The sequence below is a fragment of the Hakea prostrata genome, chromosome 4 (assembly GCF_041222555.1).
Source record: "Hakea prostrata isolate BN-2017 chromosome 4, UWA_Hpros_2, whole genome shotgun sequence".
NCBI lineage: Eukaryota > Viridiplantae > Streptophyta > Magnoliopsida > Proteales > Proteaceae > Hakea > Hakea prostrata.
In genome coordinates, this window is record NC_142603.1 from 13,663,166 (window position 1) to 13,691,031 (window position 27,866).

Sequence of the window (27,866 nt, forward strand, 5' to 3'; positions counted from 1 at the left end):
GGTTATATATATAATTTCACACTTTAAACACTAGATGATTCTCTCACATTAAATATTTTTTGCTTGGTGTTTCAAGTAAAGTAAGTTAATTAACCCCTTGACGTTTAAAGTACACATTGCTAGAGGTTCTTTGGTGTCTAAACTCCAATTCTTCAAACCTACCAAGAAACCACTCTACCACTTCAACTTACAAGCTGTTGCATTGAAGATAATATCTACAGTGATCCAATTAAAATCTTATTTTGAATTATGCTCTTCCTGATCATATATTTGATGATAGAGGTAAAAAGTGTTGAATTATCTTTCATGATCCTTCAGTCATAACCACATATATTGCCACTTTGGACAATAAGAACTTTCTTTTAGAGCATAGGATCTTAATAAACCAATAATAAAAGTGGAATGAATTCTTTGGTACCGAAATTATACCGTGTTTAAATTGTTTTTTTGCACCAATTTCATACAAAAACCGTACTGTACTGTATTTCCAAATACCGAAACCGTACCATACCATGTAAATTCGGTACAATACAGTTATGATTTTCGGTATTCAAAATCGAAACCGTACTGATTGATACCCTTAAATGAGAATACAACAAAATGACTGCTTACCCTCATGAAATCTGAACCAACCATGTTTACAATTTCTTCCATGCACTCCATGCATGGGCCATCCACCCTCTCCTGGAGTAAACAGTTCCCCTTATCCAGAGATGTTCTCATGTAAGCAGAATGGGTATAAAGTCTTATCAAAGAAGAAGCTGGTTCGTGGTAGGCCCTTTTTTTGGTTTTCTGGGTGAAGGGTTAGACCCTCTTTGCATGGGGTCCTTCCTTGTTAACTAACGGTCAATCACTATCCCACTTATGAGGTCAGAAGAAAATTATGTTCCACTGTAGCATTACCTCTGTACAAAGTAATCAAGTAGGCCCAAGCCCACGCCAAGGCCCAGAAACAACAACATCATTTGTCCTCTCTCTCTCTCTCTCTTTCTCTTTCTCTTTCTCTTTCTCTTTCTCTTTCTCATATAGATGCTTCCACGCTTGTTTCATTGGTTCCCTTATTGTGTCGCATGTGCTCTCTGTGGTCCATCATGTGAAGTTCATGTGGGGTGCAAGAGCTCTTCTTCTTCTTCTACTCTATTCTTGTGTTGCTTGTAATCCTTGCTGTGGAGCTCTTTCTGGAGCAATCACAAGAGCCTCTAGTATAGCATCTCAATCTTCTCCTCGTTTGGTACCTATCATCACTTAATTTGTAACATGTTTGATGTCACCTAGCTGGGTTTGAGGGCCAGTTTCATATGACTCTTCCTTAGATTATTAAAAAAATAAAAAAATGTCTAACACGTGTCTTACATAGAAAGGATTAGGAATATTTCGGCACCACCATTATGTGGGCATCATCACTCCCCCAATCAATTTTTTTGAAATAGTTCTTTAATAACAATTGTTCGAGAGAGCTACTTGACATTATGAGATTTTATACGGTTATCGATCCTTTCCAAGCGTATAAGCAACAATGGGTATCCAATAATGATTCTATCCAAAATTGCCGCTTATTCGTGGTTTACAAAAATTATTGGAATAACATTGCATAGAAAAATTGTCCTCAATCTTTGACACCAACTTCATCCTTTTCCCTTTTCAGTTGTCCCATATGTAGTTGGTAAGACCAACTACTAGACCAACCAGAGATCGATAAAGAACCAACCACTTTCTTATAAGGAAGTCATGTAGGCATGACAGCCCTTTTGGTACAAGTTTGAAATCTAACATACAAGCTACAGAAAGTTGCTCAAGTGGCAGGTTTTGTTCAGTCAAATTTCAACTTTTTAAACAAACCTGAACAAGAGTTTCACTCTAGCCAAGGCAGCAATAATAATAACCCATAAAAGCTGGTCCACTGTGCTGACTTCTTTCTACCAGTTCTAACCACAGGTCTGGCAAGAAACAAAGCTTACATAATGCCTTGGCCCAACACAAAATAGACTGGAGTCAACATACAAGATGATCACAAAATCCATACCACTATGAAAAGGGAACACTTGATGGATGTGGGCTCTCTTCTCAAGGACCAGGAAAAAGCCAAAATCCAATGTAACCAAAACCAGCATCTCATGATATATCCCAGCTGTTAAAGCTTTCTTGCATCACAATAAAGGCTTCTCTAAGCTAATGAGGGCTTTTCTTTGAATCTCTGACGATCCATGTGAAGAGAGGGGTCCAGAGACCAATCCTGTAAGATCCAACATTAAAACAAACCATAGAAAGTGCTCCCCACATTACTTGAAGAGCAAGGGGAGAGTTTCTGTCATTTAACTCCTTAAAATTGTATCCTTACAACTAAAGATGCTGTCTTTTCTGTGGAATCTGTGGAAACTTAATTGAAATCTTATTCTCTCTTTCATCTTTCTTTGGCAAAAGTGAGAAACATTCCTTGATTTGTGCAAGAGAAATCCTCCATCTACAGCTTAACATGTCCATGTTCATGCAAAAAGCATATTAAAGTAACACTTTGCTCATCCATAATCAGGGATCTTTCTCTTTGCCTTTTGATTGAGGGATAAGGGCCGGTAGAGACATGAACAATGAAAAGACTGTAGTGAACCCCTAAAGCAGAAGCAAATAGAATAAGGACTTGATATTTCCTCAAATGAAAATCAAATTTACAATAATGAATCTTCCAACTCACAGAGAACCCTCATCCAACATCTTTATCTCCTTTCCTTCCCACCCCACTCCACCTTTAAAATAATGAAAAAGAACTCTTCTTGTTTAATGAATGAACTCATCCTCAATTGCTTCTTTTATGAGAAGACTTCATGTGGTCGAATCATCATATACAACACATTCTATTAATAGAACTGATAAGTGATACACAAGCCACAGCTTATAACTAGATTTAATCCAACCAGTGTAAGAGGATGAAAGAAATGGCAATTGCATGGTCCAACTCTGGACTGAGAGTAGCAGTGATCTGCCATTCGTTCACCGTAAAGTTCAGCTGCATTCATCAATCTACTTCTCTTCTTGACATTCTTTCTTCGTCCAACTAGCCCTATTGACCTGTGTGCCACTTTCATACTCACTACTATCACCTGATTCCACAACCTGTTTCTCTCTCAACCTGTCCTTCAGGCGTCCTGAATCTGTCCCAGCTCGGCGGTCCTGAATGAGATGTAAAGAGATGCAAGAGTTAATGGAAATAGGCTAAGACACTGTCAGATGAACTAGACATACCAATATTCACGTTAGATTCAAATGTGAACAATGGTGCTGGAGTTTTTCCTGTGCAAATTTGTTTTAGTTATTTAAATCTATGACCATTATCTAGATATGATGATAAGTATCCTAAGGGTATGAGAGAGAGACTGTTTCCTTAACAGTAGTGGTGGTACAGGCACAGGAGATGGAGTGCAGAAAAAATGAAGGCAAGGAAAGAGCACATACATCTCGGTAGGGGGAGTCATCAAGCATATGAATCACATGTCCCATTTTTGGCCTCTTCTGTGCATCAGGATCAACACAGCGTAAAGCTACTAAGAGAGCTCGTTTCAATGCCTTTGATGAAGGCTTTTCAAGTATCTTTGGATCCAAGACCCCTTCAACATTCCGACTTGCAACCATCGTTTTAAGCCACTCAACCAGGTTAACCTGAAAAATCACTTGCAATTAGGAGTGTGGGAAGAAGGATAACCATTATGCATTTGAGCTCCGTATCATATTCTCAGCTTATGATATCTTCAATACAGCACTAACCTCTCCAGCAGGACGGTTGTTATCAACCGGGTTCCTCCCAGTAATTATCTCCATAATAAGAATCCCAAAACTATATACATCACTTCTTTCGTTCAACATGCCAGTGCTAGCATATTCAGGAGCCACATAGCTACAAAATAGACTCAAACAAAAGTTATCACCCATCTGCTTGATCCATTCTCAAGAAGCTAGTTGGGGGAGACTAGAACTTCGTGACTATATAAGCAAAAAAGGGAAAATCAACGAACCCAAATGTTCCCATCACACGAGTTGTGACATAACTTGTCTCTGAGCCCAAAAGCTTGGCAAGTCCAAAGTCGGATACCTTGGGGTTCCATTGCTTATCGAGTAAAATGTTGCTGGATTTAATGTCACGATGAACAACCTTTGGCTCGAGTCCCTCATGAAGGTATGTCAACCTAATTCACAGTTTTGATACTGCCAGTGACATAAACTTCTGTAGATAATAAGCTTGAATTTGGTTCAAATGGATTGGAATCATACCCTTTGGCTGTTCCCAGGATGATGTTCATCCGAATTTCCCATGTAAGAGGGCTGTAAGGACCTACATCTCCATGGAGCCACTGGTCTAAGTTACCATTATTTACATATTCATAAACCAGCATCCTGTAACATAAGAAACAAGTTTAGACACCCATCTGGCAACCATCTTCCATGGCATTAGCAGTTTATTTGATACATTTAAAAAGAAAAACATCCATACAAAAATGTCCCAACTTACAGAATGCAAATGCAATGAACTGAGTCTGAATTGAAAAGAAGAAATGAGGACGAATAGAGTAACAAGAAGCAGAGTACCTATGAGCTCCTTCGGCACAGTAACCAAGTAACCTCACTAAATTCTTATGCCGAACGCGTCCAATTGCTTCTACTTCAACTTTGAACTCTCTCTCAGCTTGACCCCTATTGGAATTCAACTACCCAATCAAACATTATCTGGTTTACCAGAGATCATGCCAACGAGAATAGCATTATTTAGGAAGAGCCCAAGAGGGGAGAGGGCTACCAGTAGCAAATTCAAATACGTCTCAGTGGCCAAACATAAGAATTCATTCAATTCCGCATAAAGTATAAATACTTCTGAGGAAGAAACAGGGAGGGGTGGGGAAGTAAACATAAATGGAAAACCGAGTGAGAAGTTACCTGTTATTGAGCAAGTTCTTCACAGCAACATTGGTGTTGTCGTCCAAGTCTCCACGGTAGACAATCCCATACCCACCCTCACCTATTACATTCTCATCAGAAAACCCATTCGTATAGTCTTCAAGCTCTCTAAGGGTATACCAATGACCCCAACCCAAATGAGAAACCTCAGGGACAACAATGGGTACCTGATCAACTGAGCGAGTCTCCCCACTGCCATGAGAAGACCCACCACCACGTTCAGGGTATGAAATTCTATGGTCCTTTCCGATTTCAATATGAATTCTTTGAAGCCCAATTGGGCTTTCTTCCCCGGGCGGGAGAAGCAGAGATTGCCGCTCAATTGTGCCAACCATTTCTGATTCGGGTAAGGGGTGGTTTGGAGGAAGTCGGGCTAGCTGCTGATGAGACTTTGATGTTTCTTGTTGGCGGCGAGTTGGGTTTCTGGAATTGTCAATTTGGATCTCTTGTATCTCCTTGGAGACATTTGGGATCGTGTGGGTCTGAGAATTATTGTGTTTTGCAGAGGTATTGCGTTTTGAGGTGAACCAGAGTGATATCAGAAAGAGCATAAGAACAAAGGCAGCTCCAACGCAGACACCCAGTACAACCCACAAGTGTAGACCAAATATAAAAGTACGTTTCGATAGTTCATCGTTCAGGAACGCAGCTTTGTAGTCTGACATTCTCTCCTTCCTCCTCTTCGTCTACCTTGCTTGACAAAAACCTAATAACCTGGCACATAAACAAGCCCAGGAAGTGAAAGAGAAAAAACGAAAAGCCCAGAAGATGGATGAGAAGCAGCTGCAAGTGGAGTAGAGAGAACAACGTTTAACAAATTGAACATAGAAAAAGAAGAGAGAGAGGGTGTGAAGAAGAAAGTTGCAGCTGTCATGATGGGACTTTTGGAATAAGAGGATCCTCCACTTCGTTGTTAATGCGAGCAAGAGAGGCTTCTTGTGCTTGTGCTGTTATCATAAATTAGATTAAAAGGTGGGGTATATCTTATCGATATTTCTGTTTCCTCTTTATTGTTTTCTAGACTTTCTTTGCTTATTCGCTACAAACACTAACAAGGGCAGCTTGCTTGGGAAAGGGTTTTATAATGAGAGAGGTGAGTGAAAGATGATGGAAGCAGCATCAGTGTCAAAATTTGTGTTGGATCGAGTTCAATTTTTTTATTAAATCTTAATTCTTTTGCCGTTTGTGAGAGAGCTAAGATCTCTGTTATTGTTAACTACCTTGTTGGCAGCATCTTTGTGTCAAAATTTGGGTCTGTAATTTGTATAAAGAATTGTTTTAGCTTTTGAAGAATCCCTAAAAGTTTTAGGCTTAAAACTAGACGTCTAAACCCAATTATTGCTTTTATCTGTGCAACTTCTGACCATCTATTAATGTTGGAAAATGTTGAGGAGACTGTTAGACTGAAGGACAACCTTTCAAGAGTCAAGGTAGCCAGCCAAGTAACAAAGTTACCCTGTTGACCAAAAAAAAAAAAAAAAAAAAAAAAGTTACCCCATAGTCTTCACAAATAAATAAAATTATACTATAGTTTTTTTTTTCTTCAAGAAAAAATTGCTGAAGTACATGAGTAGAGGCAGAGCAAACAACAAACATGAAAATGTTTCTCCAGAGATGGGATTCTTTTTCACGCTGTTTTTGAATTGTCTATTAACATTTAAGCATCCGTTTGACAATTTATCAACTGCTTTTATAATGAAAGTAGTTTTAAGAATTTTTAAAAGTAGAATACTTATATTGACATTCAAAAATATGCTTTTGAAAATAGAAATAATATTAGTAGACGTTTTATCATAATAATAAAAAATAATGAAGATGAATAATAGGAGCCCATTTCACAAAGACATGGGTTAGAGTTTTAACATAAATGGAGAAGATGAATAATCAAAAGGGGGGGGTTGCCCCCCGGTCCCTATTTTACTTATTCAGATACATGGTTTTTGGGGAGGGGGGGGGGGGGGTAGGGGGGAGGGGGGGGGAAAAGGGGGGGGAAAAAAGGGGGGGGTTTAGGGAACCCCTTGAAGAAACGACAATACTTTATTTTCCTTAAACTTCTTGCAACTCCGACCACTCGGTCCTTGCTCAAACCCAAAAGGCCCCGACTATTGAGGAAATCGTCCAATTCTATAGTTTTCACAATTTCATGTGAACTCCTCTGGAAAAGAACAATATTTTGTCATTGACCTAGCCTACGAACTCATTGATCAATGGATCATCCAAGATTACACCTATTTCCATATTATGATACAAATTAGAAGCATCCAAAGAATAGCCCCTGTACTGTATTGGTATTTATTGTGTAATCTATTGTATTAGTATTGTATAATGCAAGCATAGGCAATGACGCCATACATGCATTATTGAATATAATTTTCATTTGCATTTCATTTAAAAATTTGTATTTGTCTTTACGACATTTCATTTGAGTTTCAAACATAATAAATTGCCTATAAAAAGCTAGTAGTGCAATGTAATTAACAAGGAATGTTAGACTTCACTTTCATTAGGATGCGAAGTTCATAAATACCTTTTCTTTATAACTATTTCAGATGGTCTCATCTCTCTTTTAGCCTATTCGAGGCCTTTATTTATTTTTTATTTTTGGTAATACTGTTGAAATATATCCAAAAGCCTTTTAAGTGGCCAGAGAAAGTACAGAGAGAGCTCCATGGGGGCAGAATAGCTATTGGAATGTTATTGGACGAGGGCCCAGATGTGGTATTCATTCAATGAGTTGATCCAACCAAAGAAATAGGACAAAAGAATACGAATGTACAATCTTACGGTGCTAAGGTTGATTATTTATTTTTCAATTATGACTAAGATTTGATGTGTGAAGGGAAATCAGAACGGTGAGAAAATTACTCAGACATCCCTAACCTTTCTAACAATTATGCAAGCTTTCCCTTCATCTTTTTATAATTACTCAAATAACCTTTTCTATTCAAACTTCATTACACTTGGTGCCACTTCATTATATTCAACCAAAGGTGCAAGATCCTATTAGCCCTAACAGGGTTTAGACTCAAAATTTTCATCCTAAGGAAGAGTTGGGCCCAGAATCAAGTTGAGAGATGAGCCTGGGTTTGGTGTTTGGCCTAGCCCCTACCCAATCCTGATTCTAAACCTGATCCCAACCTGAAATATTACCCTAATCCCAGTCTTGATCTTGAGTCCTTGACCTTGATTACCCACTAGTGTTTCCTAGTTAAAGAATTTATGAACTGTAATCATGTAAAATTATTGGATTGAGCAACATTGTTATAATCCATATCTATTAATAGATATTTAGTATTTTTTCACTCGAAGCAAACAGAGCCTATGGTCTCTCCTCAGCTACTATACTTCCAAAGTACTTGTCAAAAGTATTCTCAAAATAATTTATTGAATACAAGGGGTTTCCTGGAGAAGTTACAAATAATCCTCTCCTGGTGTGAATATCACATGGAGGAATGCTATACATAAATTGCATGATTCTCAGTTCCTTTACTCAAAATAAGAAGGCTATATACACCAACTAATAATGAAAAACCAAATTGCTGCTCCTCTTCTTTTCCAGCAGCTCCACGTATTACTTTCCTCTGGAGAGAGTTTCTGCTCTTGCTTTCCTCTAGGTTCATACTCTTTGAGTTCATTGTCTAACTCAGCTGTGAAATTTACAGGGTAATAGTTCAGTAAACAGCTAGCAGCTAGCCTATTAACATTATAAAACTCCAGGCACCCTCAACAAGTGAATTGAGAGGGAAACAAGCTTCAATTATATGGACAGTTAATTAATTACACATTCTAACACTCATTTCCTGCGTAGATATAGCATGAAAAGAACATATGAAATGCATCTTTTAGGAAGGTTGCTAGAGTCTTCTTACATGCCGATGATGCTACGCTTCATGTATTACTCTGCCCATTCATCTTCACTGCAACTCCCCAACTGGTGCCTCATTGAGCCAAAGGAAATGAATGAAATCATACAATTTTGCACTTACACTCACCTGCCACAAATTGGAAGTTTTTTTTTTTGCTGTTAAAAGTGAAATTTGGCTTTGAGAGAATGTAGTCATAAATGAGAAGAGATCTGAAAAACCTTGTAAGGTGTTGGGTTCAACCGTCTCATGTGATCAGGCCGCATGCGATCAATCTGCTTCATGCAACGATCCCTTATTTCCTGAAGAGGTTGTAACTCCACTGTTGCTTTACCTTCGAGCAGAAAAAGTCAAGTCCCGTTGGAGTAAGCAAAACAAATGTCTACTAAATCATCTGGATTCATGGTTCTCATATCTATCCATAAAAAAAGAGTGCAATCAAACTAAGTCCAATGTATGGGACTGAAAGGTGAAATGAATGAGATTGTCCCTTGAGTTCTCCATACTGATAACGTTTCTTCCTCGTTGTTTTCCATGCTTAACTAGAATATGCCAATCAAAACCAGTTACTAAATTTGGGCTGCCTCTACATATTTGGAGCTCATCTTTTCCATTGAAGAGTTCCAGAATGTCTTCAAATTAAGGGAGACTATCCTTTTTTTTTTAACAGGATAACCATACCCAGGGTCCCAAAAGACAACAATCCATAAGCATCATAATAACCTTTCCTCTTTTGACAAGTAACCAAGTGGTCAGGGCTAATGAATCTAAGAGAACATTAACAGCCTCTCTGCAAAAAGCAGGGTAACCTCTCTAGAACCAAGCCTTACCCACTGGGTATGCCTTCTTGTGTGTACGAAATAATTCCTATAATGCTTTAACTCTAGGTATAAGTAAGAATTGCAGTTACAAAACATCTTAGCAAGGTAAATTATAAAACTGGAAAACATCAAAAAATATTAACCAATTAGCAGTCTCAGACCCAACCTCCAGCCCAGTAACATGTAAGTAGCTCCTCAACATGCTGTGGCACAACATATGCTCTCTTAGATTCATTGAAAGGATGACGACACAGAATCCGTTCTGCTGCCTGCATGTTGAACACATAATAATAATATCACCACTTAGAAGGCCCAAATTAAAGAGGCACATTTAACATCAATAAGCATATGCAGCAACCATTGGTTATTGACAAGACATTACGATAATTTACCAAAAAAAAGACAAGACATTACAATAGGATCAACTTTCTAAGCAGAACCAAAATTTTTTGAAACCCCCTTCCCCCACCCCCCAACCCCCCGGTTGGATTCCTTGATCGACCCAAATTTATTTGAAATCCTCTCCCCCCCCCTAAGACCATCAATGTGAGACTTGGCTTGTCGACCCGCCCAACCCCTGGGGAGGTATGCTCAACCTTTTCCCCAGCTGATGCCGGTTTAGTCGGACCTACTATCGTAGGACCCATGGCTCATGTGTTAGGCACTGCACAGTGCCCCTCCCCCCCTCTATGTATTGCACCATTTTGTTCTGCAATGTAAGGGGGCTCAACTCCCTAGCTAAATAGGCTGATGTCTAGGAGAGACTCCACTCTTCTAAAGCCATTCCTTTATGATCTCCTTGAAACCCATGTCCAACAGGCCAGTGCCCATGCTATTGCCCCCTCCTAGTCTCTCCTTACCAACTACAACCACCCCACCAATGGTTGCGTTTGGAATCTTTGGGACTCTACAAAAATCCACATCTACCTTCCTTCTCCTCTCCAACTCTCCACTTCCATGCCTCCCCCCCCTCCACGCCCAACCCCTTCTACCTTACTTTTGTCTATGCTCATAACCAGCCTCCCAACCGGCCTCACAACTGCCTTCCCCCTAGGAGGACCTTTCTTCTCTCTCCTCATCTATTGGTTTCTACCCTTGGGGTTTTGGAGGAGACTCTAATGTGGTTAGATTCAGCCATGAAAATTTGCATGGGAATTCCCTCTACTCGTCCACTATCGATGCTTTCAATAATTGCATTGAGGACATCGTTGTCACAGATCTTTGCTAGTTCGGACATCTCCTCACCTGACACAACTGACGATTTAGACAACATCACATCGCTTTCAAACTTGATAGATTTCTTTTGAATGAAGCTTGCTTGTCCCTCTTCCCCCCTTCTTATGCCTCCTTTCTCCCCCAGTCTCTCGAACAACTCCCTTGCTGATCGTGTCGCTAACCAATCAAAAATAAAATCCTATACTAATCTAGCAAGCAGAAAGTACAGGGTCGAACTATGGGGAACTAAAAGGCTAAGTCACTAAGATTGAATTCAACAAAACTAAATTTAAACTAAATCTACTAATTCATGCAAAAACGTTAACTATGAATATGTGAAGATCTTTGAGATTTCGAATCCCCAATGCTTTTCCATAATCGATATAACTCTACACTTCAAAGTAAATTAGGGATGGTCTTCCTAGATATGCCCTATCTTCGCAAGACTATCGTCCTTCGCGGAAGCCTGGCACGCTTAGTTTGCTGAGCTATAGAACATCTTTGGCCAAACTCAAACACAATCAACTAGAAGATATAGAACAATCAAATTAATGAAATAAGCATGGTTCATCTACATCCCAAAGAAAAGGAACTAGTTATTCATTATCACAAAGTTCATAAGAAAAATAAAGATGAAACATAGGGAGAGAGAGAGAGAGAGAGAGAGTGTGGTCTTCTTCTTCAGCAATGAGAGAGATGAGAGCCGCATTCGCCGTCTTCCTCCTCTTCTCTGTGGCTGGCTTCTCTTTTATGTCTCCCGCACACAATGAATCCACTCTCTTTACCTGTCGATTTGACCTTTATTCTTTCGGATTTTGGAAAACCTCAAAACTGGAAAGTTGTAGATATTTTCAATATCGTTCCATAGCATCTTTAATCACCGCAATCCAAGCTCATACAAGAGAGATATGCCCGAAATACTGAAGGTAGGTCTGTTTACCCGATTTTCAGATTTATTACCAATTTTGTTCCTTAGACCTCCACCTGTTTCCAATTTGGCTAAGATCTCACTTTTCATGATTTCTTGGGCAGCAAGATTGAATGCCATGATTTAAAATCCACCAATATATAAAATATTTGCCAACTTTACTCCATATTATCTCTAATAACCAAAATCACCTTATTCCTGAAAAATACACAAAAATACTCAATTAGCTCTCTTTAATTAAATAAGTATGGGGAATTAAACCAAATAAATAATGGTAAATGCATGCTTATCACTTGCCACCTCCACATATAACCTTCCTCTTCCTTTGCTCCTAAGCCCTTTAAATTCTGACATGTGGACCTCCAACCCTTCATTTCTCCCCATCGTCCAGGAAGCCTGAAATAAACCAGTCTATTGTCACTCCCTTCCCCTTGTTGTGTTTGCCAGAATGCTCCACAATACCAAGCTTGCTCTCAAAGCCTATAAGTCTTCCACCTTTAGGCACATCTCTTCCTTTGTATCCTCTTACCACTCCAATCTCTCCTCCAGTTGAACCCTCTTGCCTCCCCTCTCTAAAGAAGAGAAAACCCTCTCGTTGAGTTTAATCACCCTCAGTTCTTAGAAAGGGAGTTTCCTTAATCATAAATCCAGAATTAAGTGGCTTAAGCTTGGAGATTTGAAAACCTCCTTTCACCTTTCTCTCAAAGCTCGCCACAGCTTCAACTCTATCCCTTCCCCCCCTCTCGCCAATGATGATTGGATCTCTGATGTTGATGACATCAAAAGGGATGTGGTTTCTTTCTTCCTCTTCCCTACTTGCCCACTCGTCCATTTCCCTTAGGGTTCCCCTCCCCCCTAACTTCATCAATAAATTTGTCCCTTCCTTCCTTGTTGATTCCCCTCCAAGCCATCCCCTTTGATTTTGAAATCCTTTCTGCTATCAACTCCCACAAACACAATCGCGCCCTTGGGCTTGATGGCTTTAGTATGGGTTTTTTTTCTTGCCTTGGAGTTTTTTTAAGGGAAAAACACATTACTACAATAAGTAGAGTCTTTTTTAACCCCTCCCAATTCTCCTCCAATAAACAAACCTTCCTCTACCTCATTCCCAAGAAGCCTAGTGCCTCCCTCACGAACTTTTGCCTTATCTCCTTGTGTAACCTTCTCTACAGATTCATTTTCAAAATCCTTGCCAACTGAATTTGGCAGGTCATCCCCTCCCTTGCAAGTAAGAATCAATCTACCTTCGTCACAGGTAGGAACATTACTAACAACATCCTGCTTTGTGTTGAGATCCTTTAGGGGTTTGACTGCTCCTCCCATTCCCTTGTTGCCCTCTTAAGAATCAACCTCCATAGAGCTTTTAACTCTCTCCGTTGGGATTTTATCCTAGATGTCCTTTCCATGATGGGTTTCCTCCCTCCCTTTGTCTTCGGGGCTGAGGCATATATTGCTTCTTCGTCATCGCTAATGGCTCTCCCGTTAGCCTTTTACCCTTCAGTGTTGGCATCTGCCAAGGCTGAGCCCTATCCCCCTTCCAATTCTCCCTTGCCCTTAAACTTCTCTCTATGATTATCTAATCCTAAACTGCCTCGCACCTCATCTCCCACATCCTCAAGTGCAAAGCCCTCAACCTCACCCACCTTGCCTTTGTGGATGATCTTATGATCTTCTCCAAAGCCACCTATGGCAACATCTCCTTCATCCTATCCTCCCTCTCCCTTTGAATCCCTCTCTATTCTCCAAGTCAACTTGCAAAACTCCCTCCTCTTATTGTCTAGAGTCTCTGGCGCTACGAAAGCCTCCCTTCTCCACCTCACAGGCTTTACCCTTGGTACCCTCCTTTTGAATTCCTCTCTTTCATTGGCTGAATTATCTTGATCAAATCTATCCTAGAGTCCTCCTACCTTTACTAGTGTGGCATCTTCTCCATCTGCAAAGCCACTATCCATGCCATGGAAGCTCTCTTTTGTGCTTTCCTGTGGAAAGGACAAGAGTCCTCTCGCTTCCTCCACCCCCTTTCGTGGTCTTCCATCTGCCTCCCTAAATCCAAGGGAGGCCTTAGCTTCGGGAGAATTCATGACTACAATTATGCTAGCCTGCTAAAGCTCATTTGGAGGATCTCCTCCAAGCATGACTCCATTTGGATCAATTGGGTTTACTCTCACTTGTTTTAAGATCTAATTCCATTTAGACTACCTCCACCCCCTTAAACCCATTTTGTTGTCTAGGAAGCTTATGCTTCTGAGACCTCTCACCATTCCCGCCATCTCCACCAAGATCGTTGATGGCTCCTCCACCTTCTTCTGGCTCCACCCTTGGCACCCAGAGCATTCTCTATAACCTCCTCGGCCCCTGCCAGGTCTATGCTTTTTGCATTCCAAAACTCGCCTTGCTTCTAGATTTCATCTCTGGCAATTCTTAGGTTCCCCTCTCCCCCTCCCTCCCTAAGTCTCACTTTAGTTTGCTCTTACTTCCCCTCCTGCTGTCACGCCTTCATGCTTCCCCCTATGATTGCACCATTTGGCTACCTTCCCCTTCTAGAGCCTTGCTCATGCTCCATCCCCTCCATGGAAGTTCCCCTTGGTTTGGTTTAAAGGCCATATTCCTTGTCATGCCCTCACTGCTCAGAGAGCCTTCAATCTTTACCCACTAACCCAATCCCTCCTCATCGCCGACACTTTAATGTTAACCACAACTGTATCCTCTGTTGGAATGGCCTTGAAGATGTCAACCATTTGTCTTTCTCTTGCCCCTTCTCTGTTCTCTTCAAGAGAAAGCCATTGTCTCCATCTGCCCCTACTTTAGATGCACCTTTGGGTTCTCCAGGGATTGGTCTAGGTTCTAGAGATCCTTTTAAGGTTCGATAGTTTGTGACTTGGAAGGCAAATTGATGTTTTACACCTTGATCTCTCACTTATGGTGGGAGTGGAAACTCATGAGATGGACTTCCAAATCTAGGTCTGTCAACTTGATATGGAAAGCCATCTGTTTTGATGTTTCATCTGGGCTATAGTCTCTTCCCCACCCCCTAGTTTTGGATACCCCAAGGAACAGGTTTATGTTGCTACATGAGGTTTAGGCTCTTCCTTATTGCCGACTAGTTGATTGTAACCTGGCCTCTTTTCCCTCTTGTATGTTCCTCTTTTATATCCCCTTTTGGTGTTTCAGTAGTGAATTTTAAATTTTTCATCCAAAAAAAAAAAAAAACCTCAAAGCAGAACAGTACAAAATCCTTAACAACCAGAATTTGTTGTAAAATTATTTCCTTGATTTCTATATAATATAATGATATTAGTTCTCAAAGTCTCCCATTCAGTCTGTATTCTAATCATTCCTATAAGAAAGTCACAATGTAAAAGATAGATAACCCTGAGTCCAGTTACCATATGTTGTAATTGATCAATCAGTTCTCAAGGTGACGATTACAACAACTTGTGAATAACTTATTTTCTCAACATAGTGCACAAAACCGAAAAGTGGCCATATGGATACCAGCACAAGCTCCTTGGAGCTTTTTGCAGTGGGTTCCATCCACAGGTATCTTTTCCAACCCATTCTGGTCATTCTCTCCTTCTAGTAGTTATAACTGGAAATGGTGTTTTCTTGGTTGTATGGAACTCTAACGTTCTTTCAAAATTCAAGTCACAGTGACATGGAGAGGGATAAGCATTGCCATCCATCATCAGCTTAGACAGCTCTTGCGTATGAAAGTAGAGGTTACAAAGTCTCAAGTTTGTTAAATAATACATCCCAGCATTTACACATTAAAACATCAAGATCACTAATCATCTAAAGTCCAAAACTACAGCATAACAAAATTAATCTTGTTAGCCAATATATAAATAAATACAGTTTTCAGAAGGAAACACAGATGTTGTAAAGTGGTAGTATAATTGAAAATATTTTGGGAATTGACTAATTGACTTGGGTTAAAATGAAGGTAACTTTCAGAAGATCAATAAAAGCATAATGCTTTTGCAACTTGCCAAACACGTTTCATATAAGGTCCCAAATATTTTGTCAAGCAAGGAGTAACACAAGAGAACTTTAGGTTATAATTATCATGAAAAAGTAAATCCTATTCTGTGCTCAGATAGTTGCTCAAACATAGAAAATTGATGAGAGCATAAAATGTCTTCTGGCTACAAAATTTCCAAATCTTGGGAAGGGGAGTAGAACAATAAAGTGATATCATACCTTCGGAGGTGGTTCATTTTCCCTTGTCATTATGTCCACCAAGGGGTAACCTTCTCTCCCATACAATCTATAACACTGTTTTTTGCATGGTATCGAGACCTGGAACAAGAAAACAGTAAACCACTAGAAGACAAACAGAAATGCTGAAAAAGACAACTAGAGATCATGATCAAACCTTTGCAATATCTTCAGAAAGTTTTATGCGAGGTTGATTGTTTATCTCAACCAACTTGAAAACACAACCCAGAGCTGCTTGAGCATGGCATGTAACAAGATGGGTACCTATTCCAAATGCATCAACCTCATGTCCCTGTGAATAGAAGCAGCCATCCAATTTAAATGTGATTCCACATAAAATCAAAGACATTGTGTTTTTAGTACTTATTAAAGCAAGTGAAATAATAATATACTGCAATATTTATCTAGATAGGGGCTAAACCTTTTCGACAGGACTTCTCTTAAGACAACTCAAAGGGAAACCTTCGATAGACCAGAAGACACAGATAATCTTTCTCCATAGTGACACAGATAATCTTTCTCCATGGTAGTTACCTGTCCAGTAATATCTACCATATTTATGACTCCACAGGATCATATTATATTTTAATCAGTACACAATTGCAAAGTCTTTCATGCAGCCACATAGCTTTGAATAAACATCCTCTAACACAAAGAATAGAAGAGGTGCTTTCAAATTTTAATTTGGGAAAATGTTTGGATCACCATTCAGGGAAGCTAGAATTGCAAGAAGTCCCAAATCCTGAATTGCCAACATTGTATAACAACACAGGTGTGATGCCCCGCATCTTTTTATATTGTTATTTTATTATCGTGTGTGAATGTGTCAGTCTTTAAAATTATTAAAGGATCCGATGATTGATTTTATGGTTTAATCAAATGATTTGAGTATAGTTAAAGGATAGTTTAAATGAGGCTGGATCCAATTGATATTGGGTCAAGGTCAGACATCGCTCGTGGATTCCACAGAATGGAATTAGACTGAACTGAAAACGAGGAAATGATCGGCATGGTTTTCTGAACCCAGAGGTACTAATATTAGCACCTCAAAGTGGGCCCTGCATATGATATTACAGCGGGCCCACAAGCCCATAACAAAGCCCATTAGTCATTTAATGAAAGGCATACTATATGTATATGGATATGACATATATATATTATATATATATTATATATATTATATCTACTAACCGACTCAAGAGGATTATATATATATATATATATATATTATATCTACTAACCGACTCAAGAGGACCGACTCAAGGGATGAAAGGAGAGAGAAAAGAGAAGGCCTGCGTGTAGAGGAGAAAGAAGTAGCTGAGAAGGAGTTAGTGAGAAGACAGAATTTCAGAATTTCAGAAGAATAGAAGATGAGTTAAGGAGTTAAGGGGTGAGAGAAGTGAAGAACGTGAGGGGAGAGACAAGAGAAACAGAAGGAGAAGAATTAAAGAGGAAAGAGAAGAGAAGAGGAATTAGCGTGAGGTGAGTTGAGAAACAGAGGAAGATTAAGAGAGAGAAGAAGCCATTAAAGCTAGAGGAGAAAGAATTATACACGTAGAAGAGGAGATTTCAGATTTCAGATTTCAGAAGAGGAAATTAAGGTAAGAAAGAGAACGAGTGGAGGGGAGAAGTGGAAAGAGAAAAGGGAAAAAATCAGAGAGAAGAGGGCAGCCATTAAAGGGCTTAGAGGAGAGAGAAGGAGTGGGGAGAAGAAAGGAGAGAGAAGCAGTGGGGAGAAGAGGAGAGAGAAGAGGAAGACAAGAAAGGAGAGAGGAAAACCGTGAGGAGGAGAGAGAAAGTAGGAGAGAGAAAATAAAATAAAATAAAATAAAATAAAATAAAAATAGGGAAAAATCTCCCGTTGGTTTCCGCGTATTCGGCATAGTCGTTAATTATTCGGGATACCGTAGGGAAAGCAGATTTTATCGGAACCAAGGTCAAAACACACACACATGGAACCAGGACAGGTAAGTAATATTGACCAACCTGTAAATGTTAAGTGGGTGATTCCTTTTAGTAGACATATAACATGCACATGATAACATAAAGTCTATTTTAGTTATTCATTGATGCAATATATGGAAAGTACATGATATATGTGTGTTTGTGTATTGAACAAAATGCCTGGATTGGATGACAGCTTAATGATTTGACTGAACTGCTTGACTTGGAATGCTAATAGTATTCTTGAACTGTTAATTATGAGTTTGAGATGATGATTATGCTTATCAGAGATGGACTTGTCATGCTCTCATATTTAAATGATTGAATTGCATGAATTGTGTTCAGATAAGACTGAATGATGATTGGTTTGAAAAATGTTTATGGAAAAGACAAAGCATAAGGCAATTCTGAAAGTGAATATAAGAAAGAGAAAAAGGAATAAACTGTAATGGCTTCTGTAAGTCCTGGTACTTATGTACCCAAATGGGAAGGCATGAAGCGAGACTGAAAAGTGGAAAGATATACTAGACTGATGATGGCCTCCTGTAGAGAACATCTGGCCTTGAGCCAAGAGACTGATGCCACTTGTGTGGTTGAGACTGATGCCACTAGTGTGGTTGAGACTGATGCCACTTGTGTGGTGTAGACTGATGCCACTTGTGTGGTTGAGACTGATGCCACTTGTGTGGTTTAGACTAATGGTGCTCTCTCTACAGGTAGCGCTTAGGTCTAGTTTAATGAAAAAGAGAAAAAGGAAAAGGAAAATAAAAGGAAAGTAAAAAAAAGGAAAGTGGAATACATGATATTTATGACTGTGATGTGATGATTGATACATGATGAATTGCTTGACTTACTTACATGGTTGCTTATATTGCTTACTGGGCTGCAAAGCTCACAATTGAAATTGTTGACAGGTCCTCAGATATGTGATAAGGGCAAGGGTGCTGCCACTTGACAGTACTTTTAAAGATGAAGATGGAAACCATTTTCTTTTTGTTGCAACTGTTGTTGGTTTAATTGAACTGTGCATGTATATATCTCTTTGAGACTGTATGTACCTTACTAAACACTGTTGTAAGGTCAAATGTAAGCATAACAGGACTTTAGACTGTATACAGATGTTTATGGGTCAAATTATCAGACAGGTTGCTTGTTTGTTCTAAAGAATGTTTAGTCTGAGTTTAGTAGTTATAAATAGGTTTATTTAAGGAAGGAACTGTCACGTGCCCTAGTTAAATGTCCATAATGTGGGCCCCACCAAGCCTGTGAAAACTGGGGTCGTGACAACAGGCCTTATTGCAACTCAATGGCGTTGGCTACATGGATCCTTGCTTTCCAATCAGATCTATTCAAGGCCATATTGGATACAAGGCTTAGACCAGACATATCCTTATTCTTTTCTCATCACTTTTACTAAGGTTATCTTAGGTCCGGCTCTAGCTCTTTTAGTTCCCTCAATCTTGATTAAATCACTCCTCTGTATGTTGATATTTAGAGGCCTCCCCGCTGAACGTGGACCAGGGTTCTTACACATGTCATTGGACCATTGTACATATCCTTAAGTATGTCCACATTTACTTGAAATATTTCTCTTCTCTAATACTTACCAAATTAACTATCTAGGGGCTCAATCATTGGCTTTTTCTAGGTCAATTAAGATCATAAGAAGATCCTTCTTACACTCTCTATACTTTTCCATGAGAGCCATAATATGTTAAATAGCTTCCATTGTAAATCTTCCTAGTAGAAAACCAAATTTGTTCTCCATAATAGTGGTTCTTACCCTCTCCTATAATGTAATGGCATGACTCATTAGTGTTACGCCTCTATAGTAATTGCAGCTTTGCTTATCCCCTTTATTTTTGTAAATTGGTACCACAATGCTTCTCTGCAATTCCTTTGGTTTTTTGCTTGTGCTAATAATTTTATTAAACAAGTTGGTCAGCCAAGCTAGCCCAGCTAGCCCATGGGTTCCTAAGCTCTTCCATACTTCTATTGGGATTTCATTTGGACCTTTGTGCCTTACCTCCTTTCATCCTTCATGGAGCTTTTTTTTCTTTTCTTTTTACTTTGGACATCATAAATCTCCGTATATATGCACAAAAATTGGTGCCATGGCGAATAGTATAGTCTTCCGAGACATCAACACTAGAAGTATGTTTGTTTACTACACTAGAGAAATAAACTTCCTAACTGGTAGCATATCATTATGGTTCTTTACTGTGATTAAGTCACAATTCGAATTAATCACGAAATACTTGGACAGCAAGATCAGTTGACATTTTTAGATGGACTTTGAAAAAGGAAGATGGGAAATATTGCTCCACATAATTTTTCTGTGAATAATTTGTAAAGAACAAGTGTAATAAACAGAATTAGAAGATTCTAGATATAGTAATTTCTTACTTCCCAATGAATTTTTAATACAAGCTTCAGCATTTTCAACATTAAATAGTAAAATATATTTTTGTTCTATATTATATTTGATTTCGGAGTTTCACCTGTTTGTTCAAAGCATCTATAGTTTCGTCAGAAAGATCATTGCTAGCAGTAATGACCATTTTTCCAAATCCAGGTACCCCAAATTTTTTTTCCATTGCACAGAACAGCCTCCTTGTCTCAACCGATAAATATGCAAGATCACCAGAATCCAACCTAATTCCAACTGCTTTGTACCTGAAATGTGTAACTAACTCACAGTTTAGAAATACTGAAAGCAATTAAAGGTAACTGAAGTAGGAGATTTCTAGGAAAGAAAGTCAGAAGCAAATAAAGTAGCCAAGACCAGATAGACTAAACGAATAAAAACAAGAACAAACACTTTAAGAAATAAATCACAAGATGGCAGGAATGTCTTTTACATAGGAAATAACTGTTTCAAGCATTTCTCCCAAAAGATCAAACTATATGTGCAGGCAAGTACAGACATGGCCAGTATTTGCAGAAGGAAACATCATTTTTATTCAAAATAATAAATTCCTTGAGGGTAAAACACTATCCAAACTTACCCCAAATCAGAGAGTGCTAGAGCAACTGCACAGAAGTTTGGAACACCACTCCTCATTACCTGGTAAAAAAAGAAAAATTGAAGGAAGATATCAATGCTAAGTTGTTGAACTGCTTTCATAAAAACAACAAAAAAAGGTGCACCTGATCAAATAACACGTATCATTCAAATGACAAGCATAATACCATTAAAACAGTTCATGACAAGAGAGAACCACATCTAGTGAGTTATCTCTAGCATGATCCATAGCTGATTGCTAAATCATACAAGAACATGGTAAAATCAAGAAAAAGCTTTTGATATTTAAAATAAAGCGACAGAATTTGCTGAATTATAGTGAATATCACATAAAGGAGAACGAAATATAACTTTGGTCTCACTAGAATAACTTCAAGAAAAATATAATTTCAGGACATCATCCAAATTATTGATACCCATGTTAAGATATAATAATGCAAAATATTCAGTTATACAACTGATTTAAGCTTTGAGATCATTAAACAGTGATCTGAAATTTAACCATAAGGTTGAAGCTTCTCCCACCTAACACTCATAAGAAGAGGTACACAAAGGGAGTTAAAAGATGAGTTAAACGGTAGGATCTCTACAAGAAATAGAAAGCTTCAGTGGAAATATAATAAGATTTGTTAGAAAACAAGCATTAAATAATCAAAACAACAGCTGAACTAGAACAAAGAAAAGAGAGAAGAAGAAGAGAAGAGAGATGAGGAACCAGTAGAAGAGGCCTGTGATTCTTGCTTAAGAGTCTAGAATCACAGAGCCCTTTTATTTATAGCTTCTAATGAATCTAATACAACTTGAGAGACAAGTAATTGTCCTCTAGAAAAAGAAACACAAAATTACAACTTTAGTAACTTCCTAGCTCCTAAAATAGAAATTTCTGAAAATAGAAACTACCACCAAAATAGAAACTATGCTTTCTAAAAACTCCCAAAACTTACGTAGCAAGACTCCAACATTAGAAATAAAAAGTAGAGTAGCATCACTAACATCATACAAACAGATTTTACTATTCACGTGAACAGTAAAAATCATACTTTACTGTTCACGTGAACAGTAAATATCATACTTTACTGTTCACGTGAACAGTACCGTGAACGGTAAATATTTCAAAGTGCATATACTTCAACAAGATTGATTCAAAACATCAGCTGAGAAACTAACAATACAATGTCAAAAAGGAGTGAGTATACATAATTCATTTTCATATGAAAGGCAAAATCTTGAAAAAGTAATTAGTCATTCCAACGTGATTTGGATCATTTAACTTACATCATATGTGTCCACAAGAGCTAGAAAACTAGTAGGAAATGCCAATGCATATGAGGTAAAAGCTGCCAACTCACTTTGGTTGGTCTCACCAGAAATGCCATGGATGCACTGAAAAAGCAGAGAGAACTGTCAATTATAAGGAAAAATTACAGAGAAAGAAAAGTAGGAGATGCAAAAAACATTATGTGCAATTTGACAATATGACCAAATAACTTGATTTAATGGAAGCTTGGGATGACCAAACAAATTGACATTAGTGATAGATTAGTAGATGGAAGGTTCTTTGAGAAGCCTATATGACGAAACAAATTGATTTAAAAAAATAAAAGAATCAAATGGTCCTAAAAGGAAACCAACCTGAATTTTGCTTAGCCAGGACTGCACCAGACTAATAAAATCTTCACAAATAGTTGATCCATCCCTACTGTGGATAGATTTTTCAACAATCTCATCAGGACTCTGCACATTACATGATAAACTAGGCCAATTCATTGCGCTTCAAAAAGTAATAATCTTGTATAGTGAAGGAAAGCAGCCAAGCAGATCTTGACAAATTCAATACTGAATCAAGGAGACAGCTATCAGGGATGGGGGAAAAAGTGGGCAGGGTTACTTGCCAACAGTAAGAGTTATCAAGCTAACAAACATGAAAAGAAACAGAGTTGTGGATGAATTTAGATAAATGCAAATGCATTTATACAAAAGCAACAAATAGCAGAAGAAAAACCTTTATCAACCCAATTTAATTATCAGTTGATCAAAAGTTAAAAACAAAATTTTGCATGATGGTGTTGATGAAAGATTTCAAGAGATAATGCTTTAAAAGGAGATACAGCCCTGAATAGGAAAAAAAATTGAACCAGTTCCCTGTAGCCATCTACTGATTTTTGGCATGCCTTGTTCTGTCACAAAAACTCGTCTCATGGGCAGAGGAGAGAATTCAAAAGCACAAGAATGCCAAATAATTAACTTAATATTTCTCTGTGATGCAAAACAATGAAGTACTCTGAATCATATCAAATGAGGAATAACATGACTCAGTCATAAATAATCAGCCACACTTCTGATTCTTGTCTAGCCAATCACAGGTAATTGTTGCTGTTTCAGTTCTCTTCATTCTATTATCTGTAAGAGCTGGAATTGGATTTATAATTTCCAGTTCAGCTCGAAGCCCATTTTGTTTAATTAATAAATGTTTTAGTCCAAGTAGGATCTTTATTAGCTTGCGGATCTGGAGTCTGGTGTTAGTTTTGTAGAACAATGAAGTCCACTAGGAGGTTTCAGGATTTCCTTTTCGTGGGGGGGAGGGGGGCAATCAAGGGGTTGAAGAATTCTTTCCCCTCAACAGTTTCACATCCAAGTTCACATGTTGATGCCTACAGTACTCACAACAACTATTCTTCCAGTCTTCCCAAAAGGAACTCATTCACACCTTAATCTGTATGGCAGTCCTAACTTGGGCTCACATAACCACAATCACAACAACTGAAACTGCTACTGAGAGATGTTAACCATAAGGCTGGAAACTACAAATATTTCTGGAGAGGATGCTATCACATTATTCTGGAACTCAACCACATAATGAAAAACACCATGGGAGACCCTCACTGTGGGCAATAAAATCACACGCAGCCATGCACACAACCTGGTCAACTATCAAAGGCTCTACCAGGTTGTACATCCATCATGCAAAAGGGCATTCCAATATTCCAGGCAATTCTTCACAACACATAAAAGTATGTGGATGGAGTAACGGTCACTCAGATCTCAGCATGCGCCTATCACAAATTTTCCCAGAATGAAGAGGCCACACCCACTGCGGTTCGCCATGCCTATGACTCAAGACATCTAACCAGCTTCAACTCCTAAATATAAATGTGTAAGTGTTAACCACCGCTGGCTTCCCAACACCCACTGGCCACCTACAGTCCAGATGCAACTGGACAGCTCAATAGAGTTAACTGGGACTATAGTTGGAATTTAAGTAAGAATTAAGGAAAGAAGGAATAAGGTGAGAGAAGAAGAGAAGAAGAACACAAGTAAATGGAGAGGAAGAGGATTCAGTGGTAGGTTGTGTTGATAGTGCCTTGACCCAGGACATATTCAGCAACCAATATAGTAAAAAAAATAGTCATCTCATTCCGCATCGCATTTATAGTTATCTCATTCATGAATTTTTATTTTTATTTTTATTTTTATTTTATTTTTAATTTAAATCTCTGTGAAATGAAATGCAAGATGGATCACAATTTGAAAAAGTTTACACAAAAAACTGTGACACTTGAGCAAGTGCAATCATAAAATGGGAAGTCCTCAAAACCATTTAAGAAAAGGAAAAACAAAGATATTGAAGTGACCATGAGGACTTGGCTAGAAGACATAGAGGTACTCTGAGATGTTTTCCATAATAATTACCAACCGTATATGAGCTAACAAAGGCATGTGAATGTGTGCCACGAAGTGGTATACCGAACATTCTTCCAGCAGCAACATTGCTGTCAACAATAATGCAGCAGACATCAGATATCCAAATTGACTCAAACAAGAATGTAGTAGAAAATAGAGAAGTTGAAAAAACAAGAATATCTTATGAAGCATACAATAGTGCTTTTCTCAGTTCTATGCACAAGGTCATATTGACAATGGTTATGATTAAGTTGCACAGTGAAAAGAGACATTTTTCTACAATTCACTTAGACACTTTTTAGTTCAATCCTTGTGTTGCACAAATTTTATCAATACACAAAGGAAAAAGAATAAAAGAAACATAACAACAAGAATAAGGCACGTAATTAGAGTGCCCTAGCAAACACCACCAACAACAAATAAGAGAGCAATATAAACACTGATGTAGGAGAAACCCTAGAAACTAGGGGACCTACAAAGTGGGCTACTAGACTCTTAGAATTAAACGCCTATTCTTGACAGATAGTAAAGAAAGGAATTTTGCAGCACTTGCAATCTGATTTATCATGCATGTAAGACAGCTAAAGTAGAGAAATAAACACGATAAGTCTTACTGGTAAGCACAACTAAACAAGAATCAATAGGGAAACAAGGGGATGGGGATCTTGGCACCATAACACTAAATTGAATGCAAGAGTATTAAGAAGCTTAAAGAAAAATAGAGCTTTCCTAATCAATATCAGATTTATAACAAGGAATTCAACAATTAACAATGTAAAGGGAGTCTTGGAAAATTATTGTTTTAAACAAATAACTGAGAAATATTTTAGGAGAGATAATGTTACCTGCTGATCCTGGCTGCAAAACAGGGGTTAGAAAGCATCTAGGAACATAAATAAGAGAAAGAAAAAATATTTTGAAGTAGTGGGAATCCTAGGAAAGGAGAAAATAATATTTTGAACTAATGGCGTATCCTAGGAAAGAGAGTAGGTGATAAGAGAGAGGGGAGAAAGAAAAGAAACAAAGAGAAGGGAAAGGATACTAACAAAAGACAACTAGACTAACAAAGAAGGAAGAAAAGAAAAGAAGGTTTTTTTTTATTCTGCCAGAAAAACAAAACCGTGGGTTTGGGGAAGAAGAAGAAGATTTCCAGGAAATAAACCAGGTCTTTTTTGAGAAAAAAGAGAGTAGATCTTTGTAGAGGAGAGCAAGGAGAAGTTTTCTAGTGGGAAACAAAGGTGAAAGGAGGAGAGAAAGCTTACCTGGAGAGAGCGGGAGAAAACCAACACCGCCAGGAGAGAGAGAGAGAGAGAGAGAGAGAGAGAGAGAGAGAGAGAGAGCGTGAGCTTTTTCTAATTCTTTTCTTTCATAAATTAATCTCCAAAAATGAATTCAATAAAAGCTTTAAATAAAAAAATTGATTCCTCACAACCCTACATGTTTAATTCCCAAAATAACCCCAACTTAAGTTGTATATATAACCCAAACTCAAAATAATTCAAAATTGGGCCCAAACAGACTCTAGGCCTAGCCCATAAAGACTCAAACATGAAATCAAAATATTTCAATAGTAAACTACTACCCAACCCACTAAGACTAAGAAAAATAACATGACAAACTGCCTATGAGCAGTGTTTCTCATCGAACCATAGGATCCTAACAATCTAATAACCTCCGAACTCATCATCCATCCACATAGATGCTGTCGTGGGATGATCTCTACGTAGGCGTCGCCGGTAAACTTGAAACTGCTCACTGATGTCTTCATCAACTCTCCTCGACTTTGAAGAATTCACCTCCGGTGAATAAAGGCTCTGGTAGTACTCTAGCATGTCTGGGTCAAGTCGTTGTAGCTCTACCATCGTGATCCAAGTGCTGTCGATCTCAGGATGCCCCCGCCATTTAACTAGGAATTCTCTGTATCCTCCCTCTTTTGTAGTTGTAACTCTCTCATCAAGAATCTCTTCAACTGTCTCAACTCTATTGTGAAATTTAGGCATAGGCAATACTGAAGTAGTAGGGAGTGAAGGGGTCTTACCAGCAGGGTCATCAAAAACAAAAGGAAGGGTGTCAAGGTCATCTGGATAGAAAGATGCAGTAGTAGGAGTGCCATGGAAGGGGACAAGGTCCTCCACATTGAAATATTGTTGATTCCCATGTTAGTTGGTAGATTAAGAACATAGGCATTAGCTCCTATTTTCTTCAGAATCTCAAATGGTCCTGCACTACGAGCATGTAGCTTGCTCGCTTTACCTTTAGTGAAATGCTGCGGTTTAATCCTAACCATTACCATATCTCCTTCTTGAAACTCTTGCAGTCGTCGATGCACATCAGCTTTGGACTTATATTGATCATTACTCAGTGTTATTCGCTGTCTTATACTTGCATGTAAATCAGATATGTGCTGTGCAAAAGACTCGGCTGATGGGGAAGTCCTAGAGCTAGACACAACTGGAATAAGGTCTATAGGAGCCTTGGGCTGGTATCCTAGACAAACCTCAAAATGTGATAGACCAGTGGTTCGGTTCTTAAAGCTATTATAGGCAAACTTGGCTTGGGTAAGGACCCGATCCCAACTGGTAAGGTACTCTCCTATTAGGCAACGCAACAAGTTCCCTAGACTTCTATGAACAACCTCGGTCTGACCATCGGTTTGGGGGTGAAATGCAGAAGAGAAACGGAGTTTTGTTCCCATCATCCCACATAGAGTCCGCCAAAAGTGACTAGTGAACTTAACATCCCTATCGGATACTATGGTATTAGGCAACCCATGGTATTTGACAACCTCATGGAAGAAGAGTTTAGCCACAATTGATGCATCGCTTGTCTTAGAACAGGGAATGAAATGAGCCATCTTTAAGAAACGGTCTACTACTACAAATACGGAATCATGACCTCTCAAAGTCCTAGGAAGGCCAAGCACAAAGTCCATACTAAGGTCTTACCACGGAGCATGTGGTACAGGCAAGGGAGTATACAGCCCTGTGTTCTGTTTCTGTTGCTTAGCAGTTTAACATGTCTTACATTGACTCACTACCCTAGCAACATCTCTTTTGAGTCCTGGCCAGTAAAATTGGTCCTCTACTAGGCTAATCGTCTTATCTCAACCAAAGTGACCAACAACTCCCCCAGCATGCAATTCCCAGATCAGGAAATCTCGAAGTGAGGTCCTGGGAATGCATAGTTTGGTTCCTTTAAAAAGGAAACCATCTCTTAGAAGATAATCTAAG

The 27,866-nt window shown here is 38.7% G+C and overlaps 2 protein-coding genes across 2 annotated transcripts in view; both read right to left on the reverse strand.

Moving 5' to 3' along the window:
• Nucleotides 1-1,899: 1,899 nt before the first annotated feature.
• Nucleotides 1,900-5,973, reverse strand: LOC149018049 (putative serine/threonine-protein kinase At1g01540). The gene is made up of 7 exons (XM_089152379.1): nucleotides 4,921-5,973; nucleotides 4,576-4,680; nucleotides 4,261-4,383; nucleotides 4,005-4,175; nucleotides 3,757-3,886; nucleotides 3,448-3,651; nucleotides 1,900-3,165 (listed from the first exon to the last, which is right to left on the reverse strand). Exons 1-7 carry the CDS (start codon nucleotides 5,604-5,606, stop codon nucleotides 3,016-3,018), a joined length of 1,569 nt encoding a protein of 522 aa, XP_089008505.1. The 5' UTR covers nucleotides 5,607-5,973; the 3' UTR covers nucleotides 1,900-3,015.
• Nucleotides 5,974-8,221: 2,248 nt separating this feature from the next.
• LOC149018050 (nicotinate phosphoribosyltransferase 1-like) overlaps nucleotides 8,222-27,866 on the reverse strand; it is a 33,913-nt gene continuing 14,268 nt past the window's right edge. The window contains exons 6-16 of the mRNA XM_089152378.1: nucleotides 24,650-24,725; nucleotides 22,588-22,689; nucleotides 22,231-22,338; nucleotides 20,939-20,997; nucleotides 20,432-20,606; nucleotides 16,144-16,278; nucleotides 15,969-16,067; nucleotides 9,792-9,894; nucleotides 9,026-9,138; nucleotides 8,811-8,933; nucleotides 8,222-8,588 (exon numbers count right to left, since the gene is read on the reverse strand). Coding sequence (XP_089008504.1) covers nucleotides 8,856-8,933; nucleotides 9,026-9,138; nucleotides 9,792-9,894; nucleotides 15,969-16,067; nucleotides 16,144-16,278; nucleotides 20,432-20,606; nucleotides 20,939-20,997; nucleotides 22,231-22,338; nucleotides 22,588-22,689; nucleotides 24,650-24,725 — 1,048 coding nt within the window. The 3' untranslated portion in view covers nucleotides 8,222-8,588; nucleotides 8,811-8,855. The remainder of the gene's footprint in view (nucleotides 8,589-8,810; nucleotides 8,934-9,025; nucleotides 9,139-9,791; nucleotides 9,895-15,968; nucleotides 16,068-16,143; nucleotides 16,279-20,431; nucleotides 20,607-20,938; nucleotides 20,998-22,230; nucleotides 22,339-22,587; nucleotides 22,690-24,649; nucleotides 24,726-27,866) is intronic.

Coding starts and splice junctions, on each gene's coding strand:
- LOC149018049 (XM_089152379.1), bottom strand. CDS start 5,606: ATGTCAGACTACAAAGCTGCGTTCCTGAACGATGAACTATCGAAACGT. Junction 3,652..3,756: donor ACAACCGTCCTGCTGGAGAG/GTTAGTGCTGTA, acceptor GTGATTTTTCAG/GTTAACCTGGTTGAGTGGCT. Junction 3,166..3,447: donor ATGACTCCCCCTACCGAGAT/GTATGTGCTCTT, acceptor CATCTCATTCAG/GACCGCCGAGCTGGGACAGA.